Source organism: Artemia sp. Qi Xiang Cuo, chromosome 13 (genome assembly GCF_049724085.1).
Source record: "Artemia sp. Qi Xiang Cuo chromosome 13, ASM4972408v1, whole genome shotgun sequence".
NCBI lineage: Eukaryota > Metazoa > Arthropoda > Branchiopoda > Anostraca > Artemiidae > Artemia > Artemia sp. Qi Xiang Cuo.
In genome coordinates this window covers 48192145-48218303 of record NC_142806.1, presented here as the reverse complement: position 1 = coordinate 48218303, position 26159 = coordinate 48192145, and the positions used below count along the sequence as shown (strand labels likewise).

At 34.2% G+C, this 26159-nt stretch overlaps 1 protein-coding gene across 6 annotated transcripts in view; it reads right to left on the bottom strand.

The window, feature by feature from the left end:
- LOC148945357 (traB domain-containing protein) overlaps window positions 1-23089 on the bottom strand; it is a 32278-nt gene extending 9189 nt beyond the window's left edge. Inside the window, exons 1-2 of one of the 6 annotated variants that reach the window (XM_089098649.1) lie at window positions 23078-23089; window positions 4420-4660 (exon numbers count right to left, since the gene is read on the bottom strand). In XM_089098649.1, coding sequence (XP_088954775.1) covers window positions 4420-4650 — 231 coding nt within the window. In that variant the 5' untranslated portion in view covers window positions 4651-4660; window positions 23078-23089. The other 5 variants (XM_089098645.1, XM_089098646.1, XM_089098647.1 and 2 more) reach the window with 5 other exon arrangements.
- Between the last annotated feature and the right edge of the window lie 3070 nt (window positions 23090-26159).

Sequence of the window (26159 nt, the reverse complement as noted above, 5' to 3'; positions counted from 1 at the left end):
AGTTTGCTCCCTAAATGAACCTGCTGAAACTTTATCTCATACCTCCAAATATATCAACACTAAAGCAAATTGGTCTATGTTCCAAAATATGCTAAATGATGAAATTACAAGTTTCACCCAAAGTTCATGCATTTCTAACACAACAGTTGACACACATGCTGAAGCCTTGACATCTTTACTAATAAATACAGCTAATCATGCTATCCCCAGGACAACACCTAAGAAAACATTCCCTAAACACATTCCTAAAACATGGTGGACGAATGAGTGCCTAAATAAATGGAGAATAAAAAAGGCAGCTAGGACAGTATTCATAAAAAAACCATCACCTACTACACATTTTAAAAAATTACAAGCAGAATCTAATCTAAAAAGGAATATAATAGATGCTAAATATAAATACTGGAATAATTTTGCAAATAATCTCTCCAGAGAAACACATGAACCAATTATACATATAGTCATAAGCCACATCTGTGGGAAAAAGACTTCCCCCAACCCACTCCTGCATGAGCTTATACATAATAATACCCATTATGACAATGATAATGAAAAGGCTAACCTATTTGCAACTCTTTTTGTTAATAAGCTAACATCAAATAATCAAAGCAAACTGTCCACAATTTCTATGAACCCAAGCTTCAAACCATGCCTATTATTCGAGTACCTAAGTAACCCATTTTTTAACAAGAAATTTCATAATGATACACTTTATATTTGAACCAAACCGAGTGTCATCTACGTCAATGCACGCCCTACATGTATAAAGAGTCTCACCAACTTATGAAAACAAGAATTGCTAAATTGTTCTAATCATGCTTGGGCATCTTCTATGTTCCCCAATATACGGAAATGTTCGTCCCTCCTACCAATCCTAAAGAAAAATAAACGAAAAGATAACCCTGAGTCTAACAGGCCCATAATGATTACTCCTGTGATGGGGAAAATAATGGAGAAAATGATCTATCACAGACTCCTCTGGTTTGTTGAAAAAAAAAATATGATCCCTCACACTCAAACTGGATTCTGGATACACCACTCCTGAACAGATGCTTTCATTTTGCTAACATTTGCAATAAATGAATCTTTCTCGAAAAATAATGTCCTAGTTGCAGCTTTCCTAGATTTTGAAGGGGCATATGACAATGTGAACCACCAAATCCTTTTTAAACAAACTTGCAAACCTTGGAGTACCCCCTAAGCTAGTTTCTTATTAAATCCTTCATAGAAGTGGGAAGTTTCATCGTTTGTGTTGGTTCAGGCTCTTCACCCCAAAAGACAAATAATCGAAGGCCTACCTCAGGGAGCAGTCCTCAGTTGCTTCCTATTTGCCCTATATCTCTGGGACATGAACCTACCCCACACGAATCTACAAAATACTGATGATCTGGTGCTATGGTCATCTGCCAACACCTTTCAGATAGCACAGTCAAATCTGCAAAAGTCACTTTTCCAGTTTGAAGAATTCTCTCAACATTCAGATTTACCCATTGCACCCACCAAGTCAAAAATAATCCAATTTCACCGGAAGCGAAACCATGTTAATGCAAAACTAACTCTAAATAAAACAACTATTCCAGAAGATAATCATATTAATTACCTAGGTCTCATGCTTGACCTAAAACTTAATTTCCACATCCACATTTCCAACACAATAAAAACATGCAATGAAAAACAAATATACTAAAAAAACTTATTTACACCCCCTGGGGATGTAAGAAGAAAACCTTACTCCAGTTATATAAATCACATATAAGACCCCATCTTGACTATGGTCTTATCGTATATGGTGCATGTGTAAAGACCCATATGCAAAACATTTAAACAACACAAAATTATAAACTACGTCTCATATTTGGTGTTAGGAAACCCACAAGCACCAAGTTTCAGCCTATGGACAGTGGATTAACAAAAATAAGGGAGAGACGTAGGTTTCTCTTGACAAAACATCTTACAAAAATTGAATCAAATAGCTCACACACATTACATAATTGGTTAAGAAATCCAGCCATGTATAGAGGCATTGCAGATGAGTATGCCAATATTCAGAAGAAGTTCCCCATACCAGCAAAGTCTATTGCACCCACGTTCCCCTAATCCCCCCCCCATGGAATTGGTCAAGTCCCATAATAAATAATGAGTTCGCAAAGTAGAATAAAGATTTAACCCCCATTGCTTTTGTCCAGAAAAAATTTGCAGAACTTAATACAATTACCTATAAAAATCACTTCCAAATATTTGTTGATGGGTCAAAAATGAATGAGAAGGTTGCAAGTGGTGTTTTCCTTCCTCACCTGAAAATTGCAATGGGCGAGAGATTATATAATAATTTATCTATAATGTCTGCTGAGTTAAATGCCATGATCATGGCATTAGAACACCTCAAGGAAAACCAACCTTTGATTGCAAATTCAAATAACATTATCATATACTCCAACTCTTTATCAAGCCTTGAGTTGCTGGCCTCAGATCCTCAATATAAATTGGACATTGACACTTATCATTGTCTCAGTATTATAGATAATTTTGCTTCAAGTGGCATAAAAACTTATTTTCAGTACATTCCTATTCACTCTGGCATAAGTGGTAATCATCAGGTTGATGAAATAGCAAAAAATGCTATAAATATTGACCAGCCAAGTGGGAGACCAATCCCAATTAGAGATATTTACCGATGGAGGCTATCAGATATTAATTTTAATAAGATTAATCCTATCCTTTCCCCCTTTCCCAATAAGTATCTTTCTATAATTTATCACAGAATTCGTTCTGGAAAAAATGGACTAAATTTCCTTGCATTCTCATATAAGCTTTCTAATTCCAGTGGTTCAATACCCCTGTCCCCTCTTTGCAGGCATTGTAATATGAATAATGAATCAATTGACCATTGCCTATTTGAATGTAATATACTGATGTCTGCATAACATATACTGCTTTATAAACTGTTAAAATGCTTCAAACATCCCAAAATATCATTCTTAGCCAAGAGTCGAGCAAACTAAACCTACACACAGAGCACAGAAATCAATATCTATCGTCTTATATTTGAAATCTTTGATTGAAAATATCTACTGAAAGATATCTGAGAATATCTAATAAATAAGAGACAACCAAGACAGTAGCTCTGTAGCCCACAGAGTGAAGCAAAAAGAAGAGGGCTAAATAGTACCAACTGAATAGCCCGCCTGCTGTGAATTAGAAGAAGAAGAACATTCAAGCCTAAATTCAATAAAAAATTAGATGCTGCCTTTAGTTTTTCAGACAATTGTGAGATACAAAGAAATTAATTACATAAAAAAACATTTTTTTGAAGATTTATGCCTTCATTGTAAAATAAGAACTATATATTTTTGAAATTGAGATCCTGAAATTGTAGATCCAGAAACTCCAAGCCAACGAGGCTAGTTTTCTTTCAAGCTTACTTTACTAATTTGTCTTTTATATGCTAAATAAAAGAGCATAAGAGAAGGGTTGTTTCAATACTTAGGAAATTGGTGCAGTTGCAAAATCTTATCTGAAAATAATCACAGAGTAAAACAATCTGCAAGACTATTGCAGTGTTAAATACAAAAGTGGTAATTTAAAAGAATGAAACCACCTGGAATGTACCCACTATTTTATTGGCAAGAATTGCCAAATTTTTTGTGCACTATTGCAATAAGTAACAAATTATCATACTAGGAAAAACAGGGCTTGTCCAAAACAACAAACTTTAATGAAACCCGATTTTATTCCCTATTTAATTAAACATGTTTATTCCCCATTTACTTAAACATGTTTATTAGTGAACTAATTTATATTTCCTTTTTTGGAGTCAATTTGAAAGAGAAAGAGTACAATAAACTAGAATTTTTTGAGAAACTATCTATTCTATCATGCCTCGGACCTATTACACATGCTAAATTTAAAATCAATAGTTCTATATTCTAGGGAAAGATTTTAATTTAAATTTAAAATATAGACTACACTCCAGCTTCAACAAAAAAATAATAACATTTAATATAACTTGATTTTTCGTTCTGGGTGAGAGCAAATTAGCTGCTGGAATGGTCCGAAATTAACTTTGTATTAAATTTTTGTGAATATGGTTAACTAGCATGTTTAGTGTATTAACTTCTGCATAATCATCATCAAATCAGCAAAAATGAAGGACAATAGGAAAATTTATGAGAATTAATAAGTGTTAAATCATTAATATTCATATTTTTAGATCTTTCTCATTAAAATTAATCACATTTTAATTGGTTTTATAATGCATATTAATGAATTAGTTAACAAATTGTCCCAGGTTTGCTGTTAATTTCTATTAAATATGAAGTAAATATATATTAAATTAAAACATCCACATGGAACAGTCCACTGGAAACATTTCACTATAGAGAAGTCATTTTGCTGATAAGATAGCTAGTAAAAATATACCTGGTAGTTGATATTTTCAGCTTCTCTTAGAAGTCGTTCTTCATCTAACATCAATATGTGGCTCCTACTTTTGCAAAGTTCAACAACTACAATACTTGGCTTCACTTCTTGAATAGTTTTTGTTACATCATTCATTGACTCCTTGCTAAAATGGGCAGTTCCAACTAAAAACACTGGGATTCCATCTGAAGTTACTAGTTTTGTCACTGTATCTGGCAGTGATTCGGTCATTGTTAAAGACCTTTTAAAAAATGAAGAAAATCAATATAATGGACCTGTTTCAAACAATGAGCCTAAGTGATGCCTAGCAAGATCTTTTGAGTTATTAATATCTACTCTTTCCCCTACAAAGAGCAGTGGCCTTTGAAAAAGTAAGACAAATCCTTTTTTATGAATAAAATTTTTGGAATTAGATCTAAAACACAAACAAGGCCCTATGAAACATCTTGATCCTTTTTGTTGCATTCCAATTTAAAGAATTTTAAAGAACTTGCAAATACTGAGGGATTTTTGAATTAAATTGAAACATGCTATGTTTATGCAGGCTATTGAGAGGGCTTATCAGCAGTATCTCAAGAACAAATTAGAGTATTAGATTGAAACTTTCAGGGCTTGTTGAGGGGTATGTTGAAGTAATAAAAATGCACTATGTACATACTGCTACAAGTAGTAGTAGTACTACTACTGCTATTAGAACTACTATTTCTATGGCTAATGGTATTAATGTGGAACTTTCAGGGACTACTGAGGGGAATGTTGGGCGAAATAAAAACATGATATGTGCATGCAGGTTATGAAAATGTTGCCTCAGCATTATCCCAGATATGGATTAAAGTATTAAATACACAATTTGTTCTAAATAAAGGTGGAGGTATAAATCGATATATTCCGCCCCAAGCAGAGGACTATACACTACCTTGTCATCATGATGGAAGACATCCTAAGCCACCTTGAAAATCCTGGCTCTTACGTCGATGTTCTTATTGGGGACATGGTCAAGACGTTCGACCTCTCAGACCATTATATCGTTGTTTCTGGAACTGTTGAAATAAAAGCTCAACAATTTCTTGTTAGAAAGATTACCAGTTTCCTGGGGGACAGGATGTAATGCGTTGAGCTTAAAAATTCGCAGACAACAAACATGTCCAAGTTCCTCTCTATCACCTGCAGAGCGCCTCGGAGTACTAAATTTGGGCCTCTGGCTTCCGTCATAACTGTAAACAAGGTGGTAATCCAACCAAAACATAGACACCCTTGCTGCTCAAGCACACCCTTGAGCAGCTGCAGCGTCAAGCAAGCAAGGCCAAAGTTCAAATCAGCACTAAAAAAAATAGTGGTCCTTCGAGTTAACTTTACAAGGCATATTCCAGAACAAATAGAATCTGAGGTTGATCTTAAAGCAGTGGAGTCCACGAAAATTCTTGGGATCATAATCGACAACAACCTTGGCTGGGAATCCTGAACCCCCAAATTGGTTCAGAGAGGAGCCAGTCTTCTCAGACAATTTGCCCAGCTGCAAAGATTTCGACTATCCCATCACAACTTGACCAACCTCTATAAAACCTACGTTCGTCCTGCCCAGGAATATGGATGCCAGGTTTGGCCCCCTGGACTCACCAAAGCTCAGGATATTAAAATCGATAAAATTCAAAAACGTGCATGCCGAATCATCCTTGGGCACGAATATAGATCATATGAAGAGTTTGACATCACTAGGCCTGAATGCACTATCTGCCAGGTGACGCAAATTGCTCATGACTTTCGGAAGGTCCTGCCTGTCGTCGGATCTTTTTCGTAGCATTCTGCCAGATTTTCAGCCAGCTCCTGAAAATCCACGCCCCACCCGGGGGTCAAACTGGAGAAAAAAAAAAATTAAGATCCCTCCAGCTAATTGTAGTGTGCGATATGACCGTTCCTTTGTGCCATAGTTTTGTAAACATTATAATAACATGTCACAGTGATAAATGTCTTTTTTTTCTGACATGCCAGTGCTATTCTTTTGGATATTTTGGCGTAATAATAAACTTGATTGATATTAAATCGCACTTGATTGATATTAAATCGCACTTGATTTCAGGGAATATTTCTTGTCTATGCTCTTATTACGAAAGTAAAGAGTAATGTTAAACACAAAAATTAGCAGAATCTATTCCATATAGGAGGGGGCTGCCCCTTCCTCATCCCCAACCTCCCCCTCGTACTTGTAGAAACTTTGAAGGACACTCACTCGATCAAAAATTAAGAGTCCTAGTTGTTTTTTATACATCGAATGTGATTGGAGACCAACCAGCCCCTGTCCAAAACTTTTGATATCAGACATCTTATCAACATTTTGAGGTACTAATTTGGTACTTTCTCAGTGGCTGCTCAATTTTGCATGTGGGACAATTTTACAGAGTGGACGCCGGATCGCGTATTAGCAATATCCTAGCAACGCCTTAGGTATAAAGCAGAAACTTTCAGGGACTGCCAATATTACTGGCAGAGTAGTTTAATTGCATCCAGGTTGTCAAGATATCCAGGTGGGATATCACAAGGAATGGGATAGCGTGTAAAGTAGTAACTTTCAGGAAAAATTTACAGTTTCTTTAAGGCACTATTTGAATGCTAGTCGTTAGTAAGACGCCTCAAGAACAACTGAGAAAATTAAGCTGAAACTTTCAAGGCTACTTTTATTGCTACTTCTGCTCTTACTATTGATCTAAATTGTGCATATTTTTCTGGGCTACTGGATGGTAAACAGAAAGTAATAAAAAACTGTTCTACTTCCATTTTCTTGGATTTCAGATTGAGATAAAATTTACAAAAAAAAAAAAAAAGTACACAAATATCATCAAGCAAGCAATTCACTGATCCCTATAATGGCTCTGCAGCCTGAAAAGGAAGGAGAAATACAAATACTAATCAAATAATAACTAAAAAATACTCAGTAAAAATATTAATAAATAAATAAGAGAGAGCAAGGGAGGTAAAGATCTAACAGATAATTTTGGTCTTTGACTGGCTTTAAAAGTTAAAAGACTATATTTAAATTTATTACCCAGAAAAGTCAAAAACAACAATGTGGAGTACATAAAATTGAGGAGGAAAGAAAGCAAAAAACAACACAAAAATAACTTTAAATACTATAAGCAAAAAAATAATTAACCAACTTCAGGAAGGAAAAAATGCAGAATAGGGTCATAAACAGGAACAAAATTCAAGGTTCTCACACATACTATTACTAATACAAACAAATCACTGCAGCACCAAGACGCCTCAGGTCAACATAGATACACATGTTCCTCCTCTCTCCCAATCTACTCAAAGCCTTCCTCTTTACACTCTCTCAGGAAGTTCCCATGTCCCTTAAACCTTTCTTTACAACATCCTCCCTCCCCAACTGCAAATCACCTGCTTTCTGTTTAGCCCTGGATGGTTGGCCAAAAAAGACAATCTTTGGTAATCAATATTTTATGTCATCCAATATCACCTTTTCATCTTCACTTATTCCTAGCCTTAGCAACTTAGTCTTCTAAACACTAATTTTCAAACCTATACTAGCATCAGGGGCGTCATTTGGGGGTGGCAGTAGCCCCCCCCCCAAATAATATAGAAAAAATATTATACATCCCATGCCCTTTTAGTATCCAGATATGGACCTTTCTTGCCCCCCCCCCCAATAAAAATGCTGGAGATTCACCCCTAACTAGCATCCTGAAATCACAAAACCTATAGAAGTTAATTCATTTTTCTCACACTTTTATCTAGGATGCTTAAATCATCAGCATAATCTAAGTCCAGGAAAGTTTTTCTTCCCTATTTGATTCCATGTTTTCCCATTGCTTTTGATAACTTCCTAAAGACACAGTCAATGAAAATGATCCATATAAATGGGGATAGAGCACAACCTTGCTTAACACCTGATTTAATATGAAACCAGCAACTGACCTCATTTCCTACCTTAACTGCAGCAGTGTTATTCTCATACATAGCACTAATCACTTTAATGTATTTGTCTGGTATCAAACAGTTTGTGGTAACAAACTGTAAGTAGGAGCAACCCACCTCAATGGTAACCAAAACTCTCAGAAGCAGACTCTTGATAACAATAGATACATCAAAAGAATCAAATTTTAATTATGATTTCAAAAATATAAGTTTCATCAAGTTCAATCTCACCCATCAACAGTTACGCGCCTGAGAACATTTCGTTGATTTTCGAAGAAAGAGGAGAAGTCGAAGACCCCCTAAAAATTATAGAAACTTAATGAAAGTCACACAATCATATTCAGTGTATCAGAGAACCCTACTGTAGAGGTTTCAAGTTCCTATCTACAAAAATGTGGAATTTTCCATTTTTTGCCAGAAGAAAGATCACGGATGCATGTTTATTTATTTGTTTGTTTGTTTTTTTTCCCCCAGGGGTAATCGTATTGACCCAGTGGTCCTAGAATATCGTAAGAGGGCTCATTTAAACGGAAATTAAAAGTTCTAGTGCCCTTTTTAAGTGACCAAAAAAAATTGAGGGCAACTAGGCCCCCTCCCACGCTCATTTTTTTCTCAAAGTCATCCAATTCAAATTTTGAGATAGCCATTTCGTTCAGCATAGTCGAAAATCTAATAAATATGTCTTTTACGATGACTTAATCCCCCACAGTTCCCAGGGGAAGGGCTGCAAGTTATGAACTTTGCCCATTGCTTACATATTGTATTGGTTATTGAGAAGTATACAGACATCTTCAGGAAGGATTTTTTTTCTGGTGGGAGGGGGGCTGAAGGAGGGGGTACTCGCGAGAATATTTCCGTGGAGGATGTTTCTTTGGGGTAAGGGATATTTCTATGAAGGGGGCGCCGGATTTCCAAGCATTATTTAAAAAACGATCAGAAATTAAATTAAAAAAAAAACTTTTTTCAACTGAAATTAAGAAGCAACATAAGAACTTAAAACGAAAAGAAATTATTATGTATATGAGGGGGTTCTCCCCCAAGTCAATACATTGCTCTTTATGCTACAGCTTTTTTTAGTGCTTTCAAAAGAGCTATCTATTCTAATTAACCGGCCCTTGTGATTCTGGGTTTTGTTAATTAAATTTTTTTTTAACTTTTAAATTAAAGAGCGTGGTATTGAATAAGGGGAGAACCCCCTCATATACGTAATAAAAAAAAACAATAAAAAAAACAAGCGATACCGCTCAATAGTAATCAGAACTTTTCAAAACGGAATTTTGATGTCAATAGATGTATCAAAAGAACGGGCTTATAATGCTGATTCTAAATATATAAATTTTATTAAGTTTAGTATTACTCATCAAAGGCTACGAGCCTGAGAAAATTTACCTGATTTTTTATTAAGGGGGGAAAAATCCCCTCCGACAAGTGAAAGAATTTTAATGAAAATCACACCGTCAGATTCAGCGTATCAGAAAACCCTATTACATAGGTTTCAAGCTCATATCTGCAAAAATCTGCAACTTTGTATTTTTTGCCAGAAGAAATATATACGAATATAGAAGTTCGTTACGCAAGTTAATTTGTAAATTACGTCAGAACCAAATTTAGAGACAGCCATTTAGCAAAAGAAAAGTAAATTTTTTATGTAACTTTTGTTTACTTATTCAATGACGGTGAGCCAAAATAAAAGCTGCATTAACTAAAAAACGATCAGAAATTAAATAAAAAAAACGAGTTTTTTAAACTGAAAGTAAGGAGCGACATTAAAACTTAAAATGAACAGAATTATTCCGTATATGAATGGGCTGTCCACTCCTCAACACCCCGCTCTTTACGCTAAAGTTTGACTCTGTCTCACATCTCTACTTTTTAAAACAACAAAAAAATTTGCGTAAAGAGCGGGGCGTTGAGGAGGGACAGCCCCTTTCATATACGGAATAATTTCTGTTCGTTTTAAGTTTTAATGTCGCTCCTTACTTTCAGTTTAAAAAACTTGTTTTTTTAATTTATACCATACAAGGATAAAACCTTTGCTAAAGCTCTTCTGTCTACTGAATCAAACACTTGTTCATAATCTATAAAAGTGAGAACTAAAGGGGTTTGATGACTCAGGCACTTCTTAATTATTAATCTTAGAGTGAAAATTTGGTCGACACATCCTCTACGCTTCCTAAACGGTACTGTTCGTCTCTTAAAACTTTGTTTACAGAACATCTAAGTCTAAAAAGTATCATCATACTAATAATTTGCTACCTATAGAAACAAGGTTAATGCCTCTATAATTACCACACTCACTCTCATGACCTTTCTTACACAGGGGTTTAATAAGGGTTTCCCTAAAATCGCCAGGCACTTCCCCTTTTTCAAAAGTCATATTCATAATTTTCAGTAACTTATTTTTAATCTCATAGCCATCATATTTAAGAAACTTATTTATCATACTCTCTGCACCTAGACATTATTATTTTTTAATCATTTTAGCAATATCACTAATTCTTCCTCAGAAAACAAATCTTCCATCACATCCACAAAAATTTTTGTCACAAAATTCTTCATTTTCCTCTTCATCTTTTTCTGTAACTATATCCTGGTTTAGCACATTATCAAAATGTTCTGCCCATCTCTCTTCAACTTTCCTTTGAATAATTGTGGCCCTGTTCCTATCTTTAACCAGGACAAGTCCAGATTGACTACTTCCTCTCAATTTATTAACATGCTAGTACAATATTTTATTATTATGCTGTCTAGCTACATCTTCCAGATCCTTGGCAAATTTATCCATGGTCTCCACTTCACACTTCTTTAGTTCATATTTTAATACTTTCGCCACTTCCTTTACATTCCTCTTATTTTCAAATGACTGATCACTCAGATAATTCTTGTACAAGCCCCTTCTTCTCTCTATTAAAAATAACTGGAAAGGAAGAGAACGACTGGAGAACTAAAACTGTGGTAAAAACTACATAGGCTCTTTTGATTAAATCTACCTTTATTTGGCAAAATTTTCCCATATGGTACCATTAGATTCTTAACCACTCCATTTATCAGGATTCAACATGTAGAAGAAATGGAACAACCAAACACAATTCCCAGCCAATTAACTGAATTAGAGCACAACTAGAAGCATTATCAAGATTTAAGGCAGCCATATGGTATTAACTATTAAATGAAATAAACTCATATTTAGAAGGGTTAATTGTGAAGGGCTCTTATCATAGGCAGCGCGATAATGCTGCCTAAGTAAAGAACAATGTGGGCACAATGTTTGTTTTTTTTTCTCCATACCCGGGCACTTTGTAATGAAGGAGTTGCCATAGAAACTTCAAAAAGAGCTCATTCAATTGGAAATTGGATTGGCTAGTACCCTTTTTAATAGTCAAAAGTGATTTGAGCGCAACTAGCCCCCCCCCACGCCCGTAACTCCCCCAAACACAACCAATCAAAATTTTGAGATAGACATTTTGTTCAGCATAGTTGATATCCAAATAAAAAATATGTTTTTGAGGAGGAAACTCCCCCATTATAGTTTCCTGGGATACTGTAGTCAAGAAGGCTGGTAACACTTTACCTTGAAGTAAATTCTCAACTGAGTTTTTGGCAGGAAACTGTAATGGTTAGGATATTTGGTATTAGCCTAGTATTAGGGCTATTGAGAAGAAAATATGTTAAGTAGACAAAATCAAGAAATAGAAAAACACAAGAGAAATATATAATTCAGGCTATATATTTGTACATAAGAGGGGAGTATAGGGGTGTAGTGGGAGCAAAGTATAGTGGAAGCACCTTCAAAATGTGGCAGGAAGGGTGCACTGTTAGAAAATTTACCATGATCCAACCCTCATCTTCAGACACCAGCATGATGACATGATGCTGATCTACAAATATAATAACCAACCATACAATTCTCTCTTCACAAAACATGCAAGTCAGCACCATACAAGAGGCCATTGGCAAAAACTTTCTAATATACTGTGGACACTCAAATACAGCAAAACCATTTTGGCGAACATGTCATTAATGAATAGAAAAGCCTTCAAAACAAAATGGTGACTGCATCCTTCAAGTCCAGGCTTGACAAAGCATGGAGCAATAAGCCATGGAAATAAAAGTGGGACTGTTTGTCCCTTTCAGCCACCCATTCATTATTGATGCAAGTTTTCCATGGGAGTGTGTTGCTAGGAGGTTGATACTGCTTGCCATTCCTAACCATTTTGCACACTCTATCTGAAGTTGCTGTTGTGCAGCAGTGTCAACTATAAACCACTGGAGATTGGTAATTATTGGTCATACCTACCTTGTCGTCACTGTTACCAAGTGGGCTTAAATTGCATCTCTCCAGCAAATCTCACATACAGTGTGTTGGTGGCCCTTAACAAAGTGAAATCATATTACATTGATACATCATCATCACAGAGCAAATACAGATCCAGTATGGACCTTAATATTGCTCTGAAGTGCAGTTAAGGTACAAATATTTGGAAATAGCACAAAATGAGGAGCCTAATGGTACTACTTTTGTTTGAATACCATGTTTCCTTCAGAAGAAGTGAACCACTAAATATTTATCCTAAAATTATCATAGGAACCTACTGTCTACATTTATAGGTAGATTTTCAGATTAACTCACTAATGAGATATATAAGAAATATACATAACTTTAGATTTGGATTTTCATTCTGAATCCAAATATAACATTAATTTCTGTTGAGAATGAACTTTACCCCCCCCCCCCCCCCCTAATGTCCAAACATATACTCTGAATTGTATATAGCCTATACAATGAATTCTTGGTAAATTTGCAGTTTATAATATAATTTACCAAGGATAAAGGCAAAAATATCACTCAATATCGTTTTAGACAGATAAGATATATAGTTTTATTTGCAAAAAAAAAAAAAAAAAAAAAAAAAAAAATTTGCTGCACCTGCTAAGAAAACTCCTAAGGGCTTGTTGGGAGCAGGTCGGAATCTTCTATTCTAGGTATTCTAAAAAATACTGATTTATATTTATCTACTTGGTAATATTACTAAATTCACACATATACAAAAACCATTCTACTTACACAAAACACATACATAAATTCTATTCTTTTGCAAGGTGACTTGATGACTTGCATTTCAAATTGCAACCAGTATTATATCCTATACACAGGGAGCAAAATTTCTTATTACAAAGGAAGCTCTAGTCGTTTTTCTAAATGTATGTACTAGATTTGATGCTCCTTGTGTATCATGACCATGGAGATCACTACTAATGGAAAAAAAATTCAAAAGAAGAGGGAAGCATTTATACTCTTTTTATGATCTTTCATAATTCAATAATTGCTCCTGGGAAAAATTACATTTTGAACTCTTAAAAGTCTTAAACAGCCCATTGTAACCAAAAGTTTAATAGCCTGTTTCTAAAAAAAACTGGCTAGTCAGCAAAAATAGCCATTTCTAGCTGATCCAGGAATGGTACTTATTATTTTCCTTAGTCTTAATAGTAAACTGTTATTTGGAAGACAAACTTGTAGTAATTTTAAAAGAACTGAAAGTGACCCCTCAAAAGTGACATCAATTTGCTGTGACATTATTTTTCAGGGGGTTTCATACTCTTTTTAAAATTCTTGTCTCACTAGACAGTATTTTTTAGAAACATGATTTTAAATTTTGGAATACTATAGACTGTTTTACCTTTTGGAGCCCTATTAAGGGCTCAAAATGGAATTCCTACCAGAAACTGTTATTAAACTATGAAAGAGCATAAGAAAGGCATTATGTGAAACTTACACCCAAGCAAAATTATGGGTAAATTTCTAGGTGTCCCTATAATTTAGCTAGGATGAAAGTGAAAATATCATTTGATGCCTTTTTTATGCTTTTTCATTGTACAATAATTGCTTCATTTGTAAATTGCATCTTGAGCCCTTAAAGGGGTCCCAAAGGTAACCAGACAAAGAAGTTATAACCAAACCTAATCTAACCTAACCTGCAAAATACTCGATTTTCAATTCAAACCATTTTCCTAACATTTTAAGTTTTACAAATACCATCAACAAAAATAGTGCTGAATTTCGGGATTTGAAACTTTACAGTTGACAATTCAGGGTATGTATTTACACATTAGGGGAGTGGGGGGGGAGGGGGTAAAGTTCATGGTAAATTTGCAGTGGACCATATAATTTAGCTAGGATGAAAGTGAAAACATCATTTGATGTTTTTTATGCTCTTTCATAATTCATATTAATTAACTTTGGGCCCCATTAGAGGCTCAAGATGCAATTTGTGGCAGAAGCAATTACTGAATTATGAAAGAGCATAAAAAAGGCATAAAATGATGTTTTCACTTTCATCCTAGCTAAATTATAGGGCCACCTAAAAATTTACCAAATTATGTTATAAACTGTAAATTTACTACACTTTCTATAATTTTGACTAGGGTAAAGGCACCATGATTCGACAGTGCAACTTTGGAACCACTGTCGAAATTTTCCTTCAAAACAGGATAGCGCTGCTTAGTCATGACTTAGAGCGCCATCTCTTGGAGCCGTCGTTATATTTCGACAGTGCGAAACGTGGACACTATATCCGGTACACCCAGATAAGAAAAGAACATTCAATTCGGTCAGTTTCCTGTTTTTGACATGAAAGTAGCTCCCAACAATTTTTCAGGTATGTAATGTTCAAACTGTCATTACTTGGTTATTTATTGCAAGAAAAAGTTGGGATAAGCGCCAATGTGTTGAGATACATCTGATCTTCTCTGAAATGTAGCCACATTAGCTTTTTCTTGATAAAATTAAATGAAAATGGCGACGGAAATTGCATTGTCGAAACTAGGTTCCAAGTGTCGAAAATTCTTGTTTAATGTAGTGGAATACCAGGCAGATTAAAAATGTTCCTTCAGCTGCATTCAAGCGAAAATATTTGCTTCTATCAAGGGATTTATTTCTTTGGCGAATATCTTGTAGTAACCTTGTCGAAATTTTGGACAGACAGCAACAGGCCCTGTCAAATATAGGTGACTTTGTCGAAACTTCACTGAACATGTAAAACAGATGAGAAATAATAGGTGTTGAAATTCCAGGATCCACTGACGAAACCATAGGCACCATAGCTGTCGAATTTACGGGTGCTTTCTGTGCAGTAAGAGATTTTGATGATTATTATTTCTAATAATATTTCAGATGAAAGAACATTTAAACAAAAGGTTTTTTTTAAACTTTGAAGTTTTACTTACAGACACTGGATTTTTCCATCATCTGAGGAACTGCTGCTTGGCCTCATACCATGCGGGGGCGTAAATTGCTATGGGGCAGGGGGGGGGGTGGGGCAGTTGCCCCCCCCCCAGATTTTTTTAGATTATTCCCTTATTTATCCTTCATCCAAATAAAAAATACAAATTTTATTGAATACAAAATCTTATATGAAATGACGCATAACCCGGAGCCTCGTGTTTTCTCTAGCATTGTCAATTAAAGATAGTATTGAATGAATTCATTTGTTGAATAAGAGTGTGCAATGAGTCAGAGAAAAATAATCAATATTTTTATACCTAGTCAACCAGCTAAAAAAGCTAAGTTGGTGGACATTGTAGCAGCAACCAAGGCAGCAACAGAAGCTGGCCCAAGTGAGGTGTGTAATTTTGCCATTTATGGTTTGACTAATATAACTTATAGCCTTTGCTTCATGCAATAAATTCAATGCAAACTAAAGTTTAGCCTACAGAAGTAAGATCTTAATTTTGCAAAACAACTTTGGATGAATGTATAAATTGCAAATTTTGTGGGGAAAATCATATAACCAAACATATAACAAACAATTATAGATATAGAGGTGTCATTCAAGGAGGGGGGGGGCAGGCTAGGACTTCAGAGATGACTACAGGGACTACAGCCTGATTTATCAGACATGATTTACGGCAAAGAGTTTTGGAAGAGCTTAAGGGAATGAAAGAGCATTAAATGCTTTCCTAAGGCCCAGTCATTTTTGCTAGGCAGCCGCTCACCATTATTTATACCTCTTGTTATATTCTCACCCTAGAAACTGGGTTTTGAAGTAGATTAAAATGGCAGATCATACTTTCAAATGGCCAAATGTTGATAACATTTACACTGTGAACAATGAAGAAATCTTTGCAGGGCTGTTAAAGCTGACAGGAAACAGTCCGTTCCAGATAGCATTTGGAGATGCTATTCCTATAGCATATAGACAACACTGTGAAAAAATAGAAGAGTCATGTGACCTAGGTCACACAATTAGGCCTACACTCCATGTGATTATCCACGTTTGTTCCTATATTTGAAACACTTTTGTTGGTTTTATTGCTTCTACTATCTGAATGGTGTTTTATGCTTTTACAAATTAAACAAAGTTGAAGAGAAACAAAGAAACAAAGTAACAAGAATAGGCGCGTTGAATATACCAGGTTCTGCCCACAAGCATTCCCCAAGTATTTCAACACTTGTTGAATTGGGTTCCAACTTGCATTGAAAACAGGTTGGTTTTTTTTGTGTCAAATTTGAAGGTGAAAACGCTCCAATTTCAGAAAATCGGAGTTTTGTACCCTTTTCTGATAAAACTTCAAATTGCTAATCAAACGATTAGATTCCTAGATGTTTTTCCTACACACTCAGACCCTTTTCAAACCAAAAATTCTTAGATTAAGCCTTCTTGAGTAGAAAAAGTGTTGTTTTACAAAAACTGTTGAATCATTGGTGCCTTTACCCTAACTGTTAAATCAATTTGAAGAGAAAAGTGACTTAGGGAGACTAGCCTATATATGGTAAAAGACCTCTTTTTGGGAAAGACCACTTTTCTTTGGCATTCCAGAAAAATAGCAATGGATTTTTGGACCACCTCTATATACTACTGTATGATGCAATGTGAAGGCAGTAACAAGAACTCTGCCTTCTTGGTCAAACTTTCACCAATAATTTGTCAGCATAAATTAAAAATATGGTCTCTGTTTTGACAAGCAATTTAAAAGAAAAAATTATTTGTGATTTATTGAATAAATATCAAACAATAAAAGTTACATTTTAAGAATCAGAAGAAAGCCACCTTTCTATTGATAGCCTATGTGAATAAAATTGAAACACTAAAAGAATATATACATCAAAATAGGATAATTGGTATTTCCAAAAAGAGTCTTTGTAGGTAGGCTAACCAATAATATAATAATTTCAAGTTATTGAACTCAAATAAGTTTGATAGTAACCATATTGATACAGGGGTTAGATTTATAGCTTTTCTCTGATATATACAATTCTTCCCAATTCCTCTTTGGTAACAAAATGTGAGGGTTTTAGTTTTACATAATTTTTCTCAATTGGAAACTGTTTTTTCTTTTATATTTAGCCTGTCAATAGCTGACCCATAATGTCAATTTGAAAAAAAATGGCTCCACTTTTTTCAGCCTACAGTTTATACCTAGGGTATTTCATTACATGGTCAGGATTCAGATCTGATTGCAGCAAATATTGTATTCAAAAAAGTAATCAATAGAGAAGATAATGATAGCTACCAACTAGCCAAAATCAGCTTAGTGAGTTTTAGTAATTCAATTTCTTCTATGAGTTAATTTTGTAAAATTCTCTGTGTGCAATGTTGCCTCCAGGTAAGAAAAAAATCACTATATATTTGCAAAGAAATCACTGGATTCTTGAAAAAAAAAACTAAATCAGCAAACAAAACACTAAAATTATAATTTAGTTGTTTCAACAGAAAATATCCTTGGTATTTTGAAATAGTTGGCTCTAGTTACTTTTTAGGCTTTTATCCATATTATGTAAGGTCCTCCTTCATTTTGAAAAGAAGTCACTTTTTGTATATTTGTAATTACAATCAAAAAAATCATTGCTTCACCACCAGTGGTCTTCCCCATTGATATCCTTGGGTTATCCTACTGATTAGTGAGTGTTGGATAGCAGTAGCCTACTCTAACCAATAAGTTTGCCTTTTCATTTTAGAATTTTTTTACTTTGTCCATTTTAAACCCCAACAAAATGGACCCCATTTTCGTTTTTACTTTAGTTGAGGTAGTATAATTACTGGGACACTAGCTAAAACTTTGGAAAAGATTTTTTGGGATTATTTTCTTATAAAAAACTGATAATTTACCCTCCTCCCCCCCCCCTTTGCTTAGATGTTGTAAAATACATGAGGCCAACCTCCAACCAATTTTTTTGGATTGATGTCATTGTGCATGTCTATAAAAAAAAAGTACAGGTGTCAGTTGTGCTAAATCATAAAAATAATAGAATTACAAATCTTTTTTTGTCTGACAATGTAGAAGATAAATAAGCATGTTTTAAAATCTAGAGATGGCAATTTACCACCAATCCCCCAGTATTTAGAGTTCCTGAAAGAATCTATAAGATTTTTCTTTAAGTATTTATAGTTTAGTCTACTATTTGTATGCTGAAGAAACTTTTTCAGCAATTGTTAACAACATAAACGCTTTTGAAAATAATGACACAAGTAGTACTGTTTAATTTAGTCATATACATCCTCCAGTTGACCTGATAAATAAAAACTAATACAATTTTCAAGAAATTATATCTATGCTCTTTGACAGCCCAGATACACCTACACCCTTTTGATTTAGTTAAATTTTAAGAGCAGAAGTAGCCCCAGAAGTTTGAACTTAATACCCTCAGTTTTTCTTGGTATATTGTTGAGATGTATTATTGGCAACCAGCATACACACAGTGTGTTTTGAATTGTTTTTAAAGCAACATTTAGTTTTCAAGCATAATGGGCAAACTACATAACTGTGGGGGGTTGAACTACCCAATAAACCTAGACATATAGTTACTAGACCTTTCAGCTATGCTGAACAAAATGGCTGTCTTAAAGGTTTGATTGGAAGTGTTTGGAGAGTTATGAACAATAAAGGAGGGCTGATTGCCCTACAATCATTTTTTACTCTTAAAGAGGGCACTAGAAACTTTTGATTTCCAATAAAATTAGCTCCTTTAAAATATAAATGATATTACTAGCTATGATAGATTGGTGCTGCCTATGTCCTGATATAATTTATATTGCTTATATGCCCTTTTACTACCTGCAAGTATATAGTTTTTTGTTTAATTGAAACTCCCCCTAATTGTTCCCCAAAACTTTTAACTTAATGCCATTAGTGTTGTTAATTACAGTAACCATAGAAGCAGCATTACATATATACACAAAGTGTCATCTGGCTAGTTCAAAATCCTGTCAAAACTAACCCCAAAAGGTATGACTTAATAATGCAGGCTGTTATTGTGATAATGCTTTGCCACTCTTTTGACTGTCTTCATGATGATAGTTCATTTAGATTTAGTTCAACATCTGCCTAAATATTCCTTGAAAGCTTCACCTTAGCACCCTTGGCATATGTAGTGGCAATAGTTGTGGTAGTAGTAGTAGCATTAGTAGCAGTATGCACATAACATCTTTGGTTTTTTTTCAGCATCTCCTTCAAGACATGATGAAAGTTTCTACTTAATACTCCCAACCATTCATCAAGCATTCCTCATACAACATCTTGACAACCTATGTGAGATAGTATGTTTTGATTAAGTTCAATACAGTTTCAATACTGCCCAAAATTTCACCTTAATACCCTTAGCTTTAGTAGCAGTAATAATAACAGCAGCATTAGTAGTAGTTGTAAGAGTAGAAGCAGTGGTATTATGATGCAAATATTATCTTTTTGTTAGTTCAACCACCTACAAAAAGCCTTGTAAGTTTAATTTCACGCACACAACTTATCCTAAGATATTGATGATTTTAACAAACTAAATACGGATAGTGTGTGCAATAAAGTAGGTTTAGGTTGGATGTTATTTGGCCCTTTGTAGGGGTTATAGTTATGGTCCTAATGTGATTAAATCTTGGTAGTGTTTCCTTAGGGTTGGCCTGAGCAATTACCTTGAAAGTACCTACTGGGAATTAATGAGAAGCTTAAAGAATGTTGTACAGAGAGGTTGGAAATATCCACAGAGACAACTGATATAATACTTTTCAGTATGCAACACACGATACAATGTCTGGCTATTTATGCCACGGGGACTAATGGTCGCAGAGGATCAACAAATATTACAAATTACAATACAACAAGATACTTAAACACTTGCTATCTTCCAAGGTATTCCCAATATAAACAGACAGAGGTCAGTCCAACAAATCTGTTACAACCAGTTTTCAGAATGAAAATTTCTATGTTTTTTTTAGATGCCAGTTTAGTATTCATACCTTCACAAAATACAACTCTAAATTTTAATATGTTAGATATCAAGTTTACTCTCCAAACAACTGTAGTTTCAAACCCTTCAAGCGCAAACCTATTAAGAATACAGATGTCTGCCAACACCACAGAAATCAACAGGGAAATATACAGTAGAGAGAAATATCATGAGGCAAGTTTTTCCCTGTTTTTTTTTCATTCTGCAATTTTGTTTCCTGGTAAAGTCAGTTAAATACTAAGATACAAATAAAGTATTCCAGTAGTAAAAACCAACTAGAATTTCACTTTTAATTCTTGCATTCAACCAACTTTTTAGAAATAATGTCTAAAAGAGAATAGAGAAATATTATTAGGGGAATAACTAATTGTCCTTTCTAACAACCATAGAATTAATTACATGGTTTAAGTCTACCTTGCATTATTTCTTTACTGTACTTTAAAAATAGTTAGAAAAAAAAAGAATAATTCTTACTATTTTTAAGCAAGTTTAGATCATAGTTTACTCTAAGAAAAAGTCTCAGTACTTATACTCTGGTATAAAGAAGTTGCTTGAACAGTTTCTTGTGTCATGGTTGCATCATTTGCAATCAAAATTCTTGAGTATTTATTATATAGCCAATAAGTAGTGGCACTTATTGGTTATATAATAAACACTTGCAAGTGAAGTTTGGTTAATGCTATTGGTTAACGATATGTTATGGTTAATGCTATGAAATAAAACATAAATAATGATGAGAATATAATAATTTAGAAACAAATTTGGGCTAAATATTTTTGCACATTAGGGGGGGGGGATAAAGCATAGCATATTCAATGCATAACCTAATAACTTAGTGTTTAGCCTTATCTGCCTACCAAATTACATTGTTTAAGTCTACCTTGCATTCTTTCTTTACAGTACTTTAAAAATACTTAGAAAATCAACAAAAAAAGAATAATTCTCCAATTTCTAAGCAAGTTTGAATCATAGTTTACTCTAAGGATTAATATTTATGATTTCTTTGCAAGTTTTGTTTGATCAATGATATTCTTTTGTATGACTTTGGTTTTAATGTTTCATCATAAGATGACAGTTTTGCAAAAACCTAGTTGACATTTAGCCTTATCTGCCTACTAAATTGCATTGTTTAAGTCTACCTTGCATTCTTTCTTTATGTTACCTTAAAAATAGTTAGAAAATCAACTGGTATTCTTTTGTATGACTTTGGTTTCAATGTTTCATCATAAGATGACAGTTTTGCAATGACCAAGTTGACTGCTACTACACGTGCCAAGGGTCCTAAGGTGAAGCTTTCAAGGAATATTTAGGCAGATGTTGAACTAAATCTAAACGAACTATGATTATGTAGACTGTCAAAAGAGTGGCAAAGCAAAATCCTAATAACGGCCTGCATTATTAAGTCATACCTATCGGGGTTAGTTGTGGCAGGATTTTGAACTAGCCAGAAGACACTTTGTACAAACATGTAATGCTGTTTGTACGGTTACTGTAATTAACTACACTAATGGCATTAAGTTAAAAGTTTTGGGGAATGTTTAGGGGGAGTTCCAATTAACCAAAAACTATTTACATGCAGGTAGTAAAAGGCCATATAAGCAATATAAATCGTATCAGGACATAGGCAGTGCAGATCTATCATAGCTAGTAATGTCATTTATATTTTAAAAGACCTAATTTTATTGCAAATTAAAAGTTGCTAGTGCCCTCTTTAAGAGTCAAAAATGATTGTAGGGCACCATTACCATTACCATACACCATTCGATGCCTTTTTTATGCTGATTAAAAATATAATAAGCATTTCTATTGGAAATGAATTTCAGCCCCCCCCCTATATAGGCTATACCTAACCTAACCCTAAATTGGCATATATAGCCTAGGCCTGGGGGGGGGGCTGAAATTCATTTCCAATAGAAATGCTTATAATATTCGTAATCAGCATAAAAAAAGGCATTGAATGGTGTATTCACTTTAGTCCTAACTCAAGTATATGATTTGGTAGATATTGACTGTTTTTTTACCCTATAGGCTAGCCTATTCATTTCATGGTATTTGCATATTAGGGGGGGAGGTGTAAAGTTCATTTCTGATGGAAAAGAATGTTGTATTTGGCCTCAGGATGAAATTCTTAATCTTATATCAGGATGAATACCCTGAATCTAAAGGTAGGCCCTATGTCAAGCCTATTTCTGAGCTATCTCACTAGCCTAGTGAGTTAATTAGAAATTGTACCCATTTATTAAATATATACTTTAATTGGAATATTTACCCAAGATTGGGAAAAGTCCAAAGGCTTCAGGCATTAAGCTACCATCTCTTTTCTATTTAGCCTATCAATAGCTAGGCTAATGTCAATTTGAAAAAAAATGGCTCCTTTTTTTCAGCCTACAGTTTATATCTAGGGTATTTCATTACATGGCCAGGATTCCGATCTGATGGCAGCAAATATTGTATTCAAAAAAGTAATGAATAGAGAAGATAATGATAGCTACCAACTAGCCAAAATCAGTTTACTGGGTTTTAGTAATTCAGTTTCTTCTACCAGTCCATTTCGTCAAATTCTATATGTGCAATGTTGCCGCCAGGTAAGAAAAAAAATCACTATATACTTGCAAAGAAATCACTGGATTCTTCAAAAAAAAACTAAATCAGCAAACAAATCACTAAAATTATTATTGAGTTGTTTCAACAGACAATATCCTTGGTATTTCGAAAGAGTCGGCTCTAGTTACTTTTTAGGCTTTTATCCATATTATCTAAGGTCATCCTTCATTTTGAAAAGAAGTCACTTTTTGTATATTCGTAATTATAAACGAAAAACATCGTTGCTTCACCACCAGTGGCTTTCCCAATTGATATCCTTGGGTTATCCCACTGATTAGTGAGTGTTGGCTAGCGTTACTCTAACCAATAAGTTTGTCTTTTCATTTTAGAGTTTTTTTACTTTGTCCATTTTAAACCCCAACAAAATGGACCCCATCTCTTTTACTTTAGTTGAGGTAGAATAATTACTGGGACACTAGCTAAAAATTTGGAAAAGATTTTTTGGGATTATTTTCTTATAAGAAACTGATAATTTACCCTCTTACCCCCCCCCCCCACTTAGATGTTGTAAAATACATTTGGCCAACCTCCAACCAATTATTTTGGATTGATGTCATCGTGCACGTCTATATAGAAAAAGTACAGGTGTCAGTTGTGCTAATTCATTAAAATAATAGAAAATACAAATCATTTTTTTTCTGAAAATGTATCAAATAAATAAGCATTTTTAAAATCTAGAGATGGCGATTTACCACCAATCCCCCAGTATTTAGCGTTCCTGAATGAATCTATAAGATTTTCTGTGAGAATTTATAGTTTAGTCTACTATTCGTATGCTGAAAAAACTTTTTCAGCAATTTTTAACAACATAAACCCTTTTGAAAATAATGACACAAGTAGTACTGTTTAATTTAATCATACACATCCTCTAAGTCCCCTGACATATAAAAACTAATACCATTTTTCAAAAAATTATATCTTTGCTCTTTGACACCCCAGATACACTTACACTCTTTTGATTTAGTTAAATTTTAGGAGCAGAATTAGCCCTAGAAGTTTGAACTTAATGCCCTCAGTCGTTCTTGATATATTGCTGAGAGGTATTATTGGCAATCGGCACACACAGAGTGCGTTTTGACTTGTTTGTTAAGCAACATCTAGTTTTCAAGCATAACTACATGGGCAAACTACCTAGCTGTGGGGGGTTGACCTACCCAATAAACCTAGACATATAGTTACTAGACCTTTCAGCTATGCTGAACAAAATGGCTGTCTTAAAGGTTTGATTAAAAGTGTTTGGAAAGTTATGAACAACAAAGGAGGGCTGATTGCCCTACAATCATTTTTGACTCTTAAAGAGGGCACTAGCAACTTTTAATTTGCAATAAAATTAGGTCTTTTAAAATATAAATGACATTACATACGTCATTCCTCATACGTCATCTTGACAACTTACGTGAGATAGTATATTTTGATTAAGTTCAATACAGTTTCAATACTGCCCAAAATTTTCACCTTAATACCCTTAGATTTAGTAGCAGTAGTAGTAGTACCAGTGGTTATAGTTATAGCAGTAGTGATAGTAGCAGTAGAATTAATAGTAGTAGTCTTAGCTTTAGTAGCAGTAATAATAATAGCAGCATTAGTAGTAGTTGTAAGAGTAGAAGCAGTGGTATTATGATGCAAATATTATCTTTTTGTTAGTTCAACCACCTACAAAAAGCCTTGTAAGTTTAATTTCACGCACACAACTTATCCTAAGATATAGACAATTTTAACGAACTAAATACAGATAGTGTGTGCAATAAAGTAGGTTTAGGTTGGATGTTATTCGGCCCTTTGTAGGGGTTATAGTTACGGGTCTAATGAGATTAAATCTCTGTAGCGTTTCCTTAGGGTTGGCCGGAGCAATTACCTTGAAACTACCTACTGGGAGTTAACGAGAAGCTTAAATAATGTTGTACAGAGAGGTTGGAAATAATATAATACTTTCATTTGTGCAACACACGATACAATGTCTGGCTATTTATGCCACGGGGACTAATGGTCGCAGAGGATCAACAAATATTACAAATTACAATACAACAAGATACTTAAACACTTGCTATCTTCCAAGGTATTCCCAAAAACTAACGGACAGAGGTCGGCCCAAAAATAGATTAGTAAGACCTCGGTCCCAAAATATAATTTCTTAAACTAAAAATCAGCCCCATCAATACGGCAAATTTACGTTCTTAGCCAGGAAAGCGGTTATTTATCAATTTCCTTTCCAAGCGTCACATAAAGGATATTTTCTCTTGTCTTAGTAAAAAATAGTATTTTGAAACTTTGAAATTTTTATTTTGCGTTATAAATATTTTCTTTCATATTAAATTATTTCTGCTTAATTGGACACGGTACCACAGTACTATCCCCTTTAGTAAGAGTTTTTCACAACTATATACATTTTACTTTTAAAACAACAAATTTCAAGTACTTTGTAGATGCTTCTTATTCTACCATTATTTATGGATCATTCTTTGCATACAACCTTAATTGGTTTCCTTAGAATTATGTTCATGGCCAAATGTCAAGCCATGTCTGATGTTCAAGGATATCAATTTTCGGGATTCATCCTTGTTATTCTCTTTTCTCTCTTTTTCTTTTCATCTTGATGACATTAAACTTTTCTTTTCACACCCTTTCTAATATGCATCTTCTCTTTGAGTTTGACTCATAATGGCTTAAGCATTTATATCTGTGTTTTTACTTAAAATAGATTTAAAGTTATGTTTGAAACTATTTGATTAATTTGAGTTTTTTTATTAGTTAATTTACTTGGATAACGTGGTTGATTTAATATTTATCTTCCGGGTTTAGGAGTATTTTTAGGAATATATATTAGGAATGCCGAGGATAGCCTTAGTTAAAAAGATTAATGCACTGACCAGAAGTCGCAAAGCTTAGATTATACTTGATCAAAACACAAGAAGCAATTTTTTCTGCTCTTTGTGTGCTTAGGGTTATCTCTTCTTAGCCATCAGTTTTTTTTTTCAAAAACAACAATAGTAAT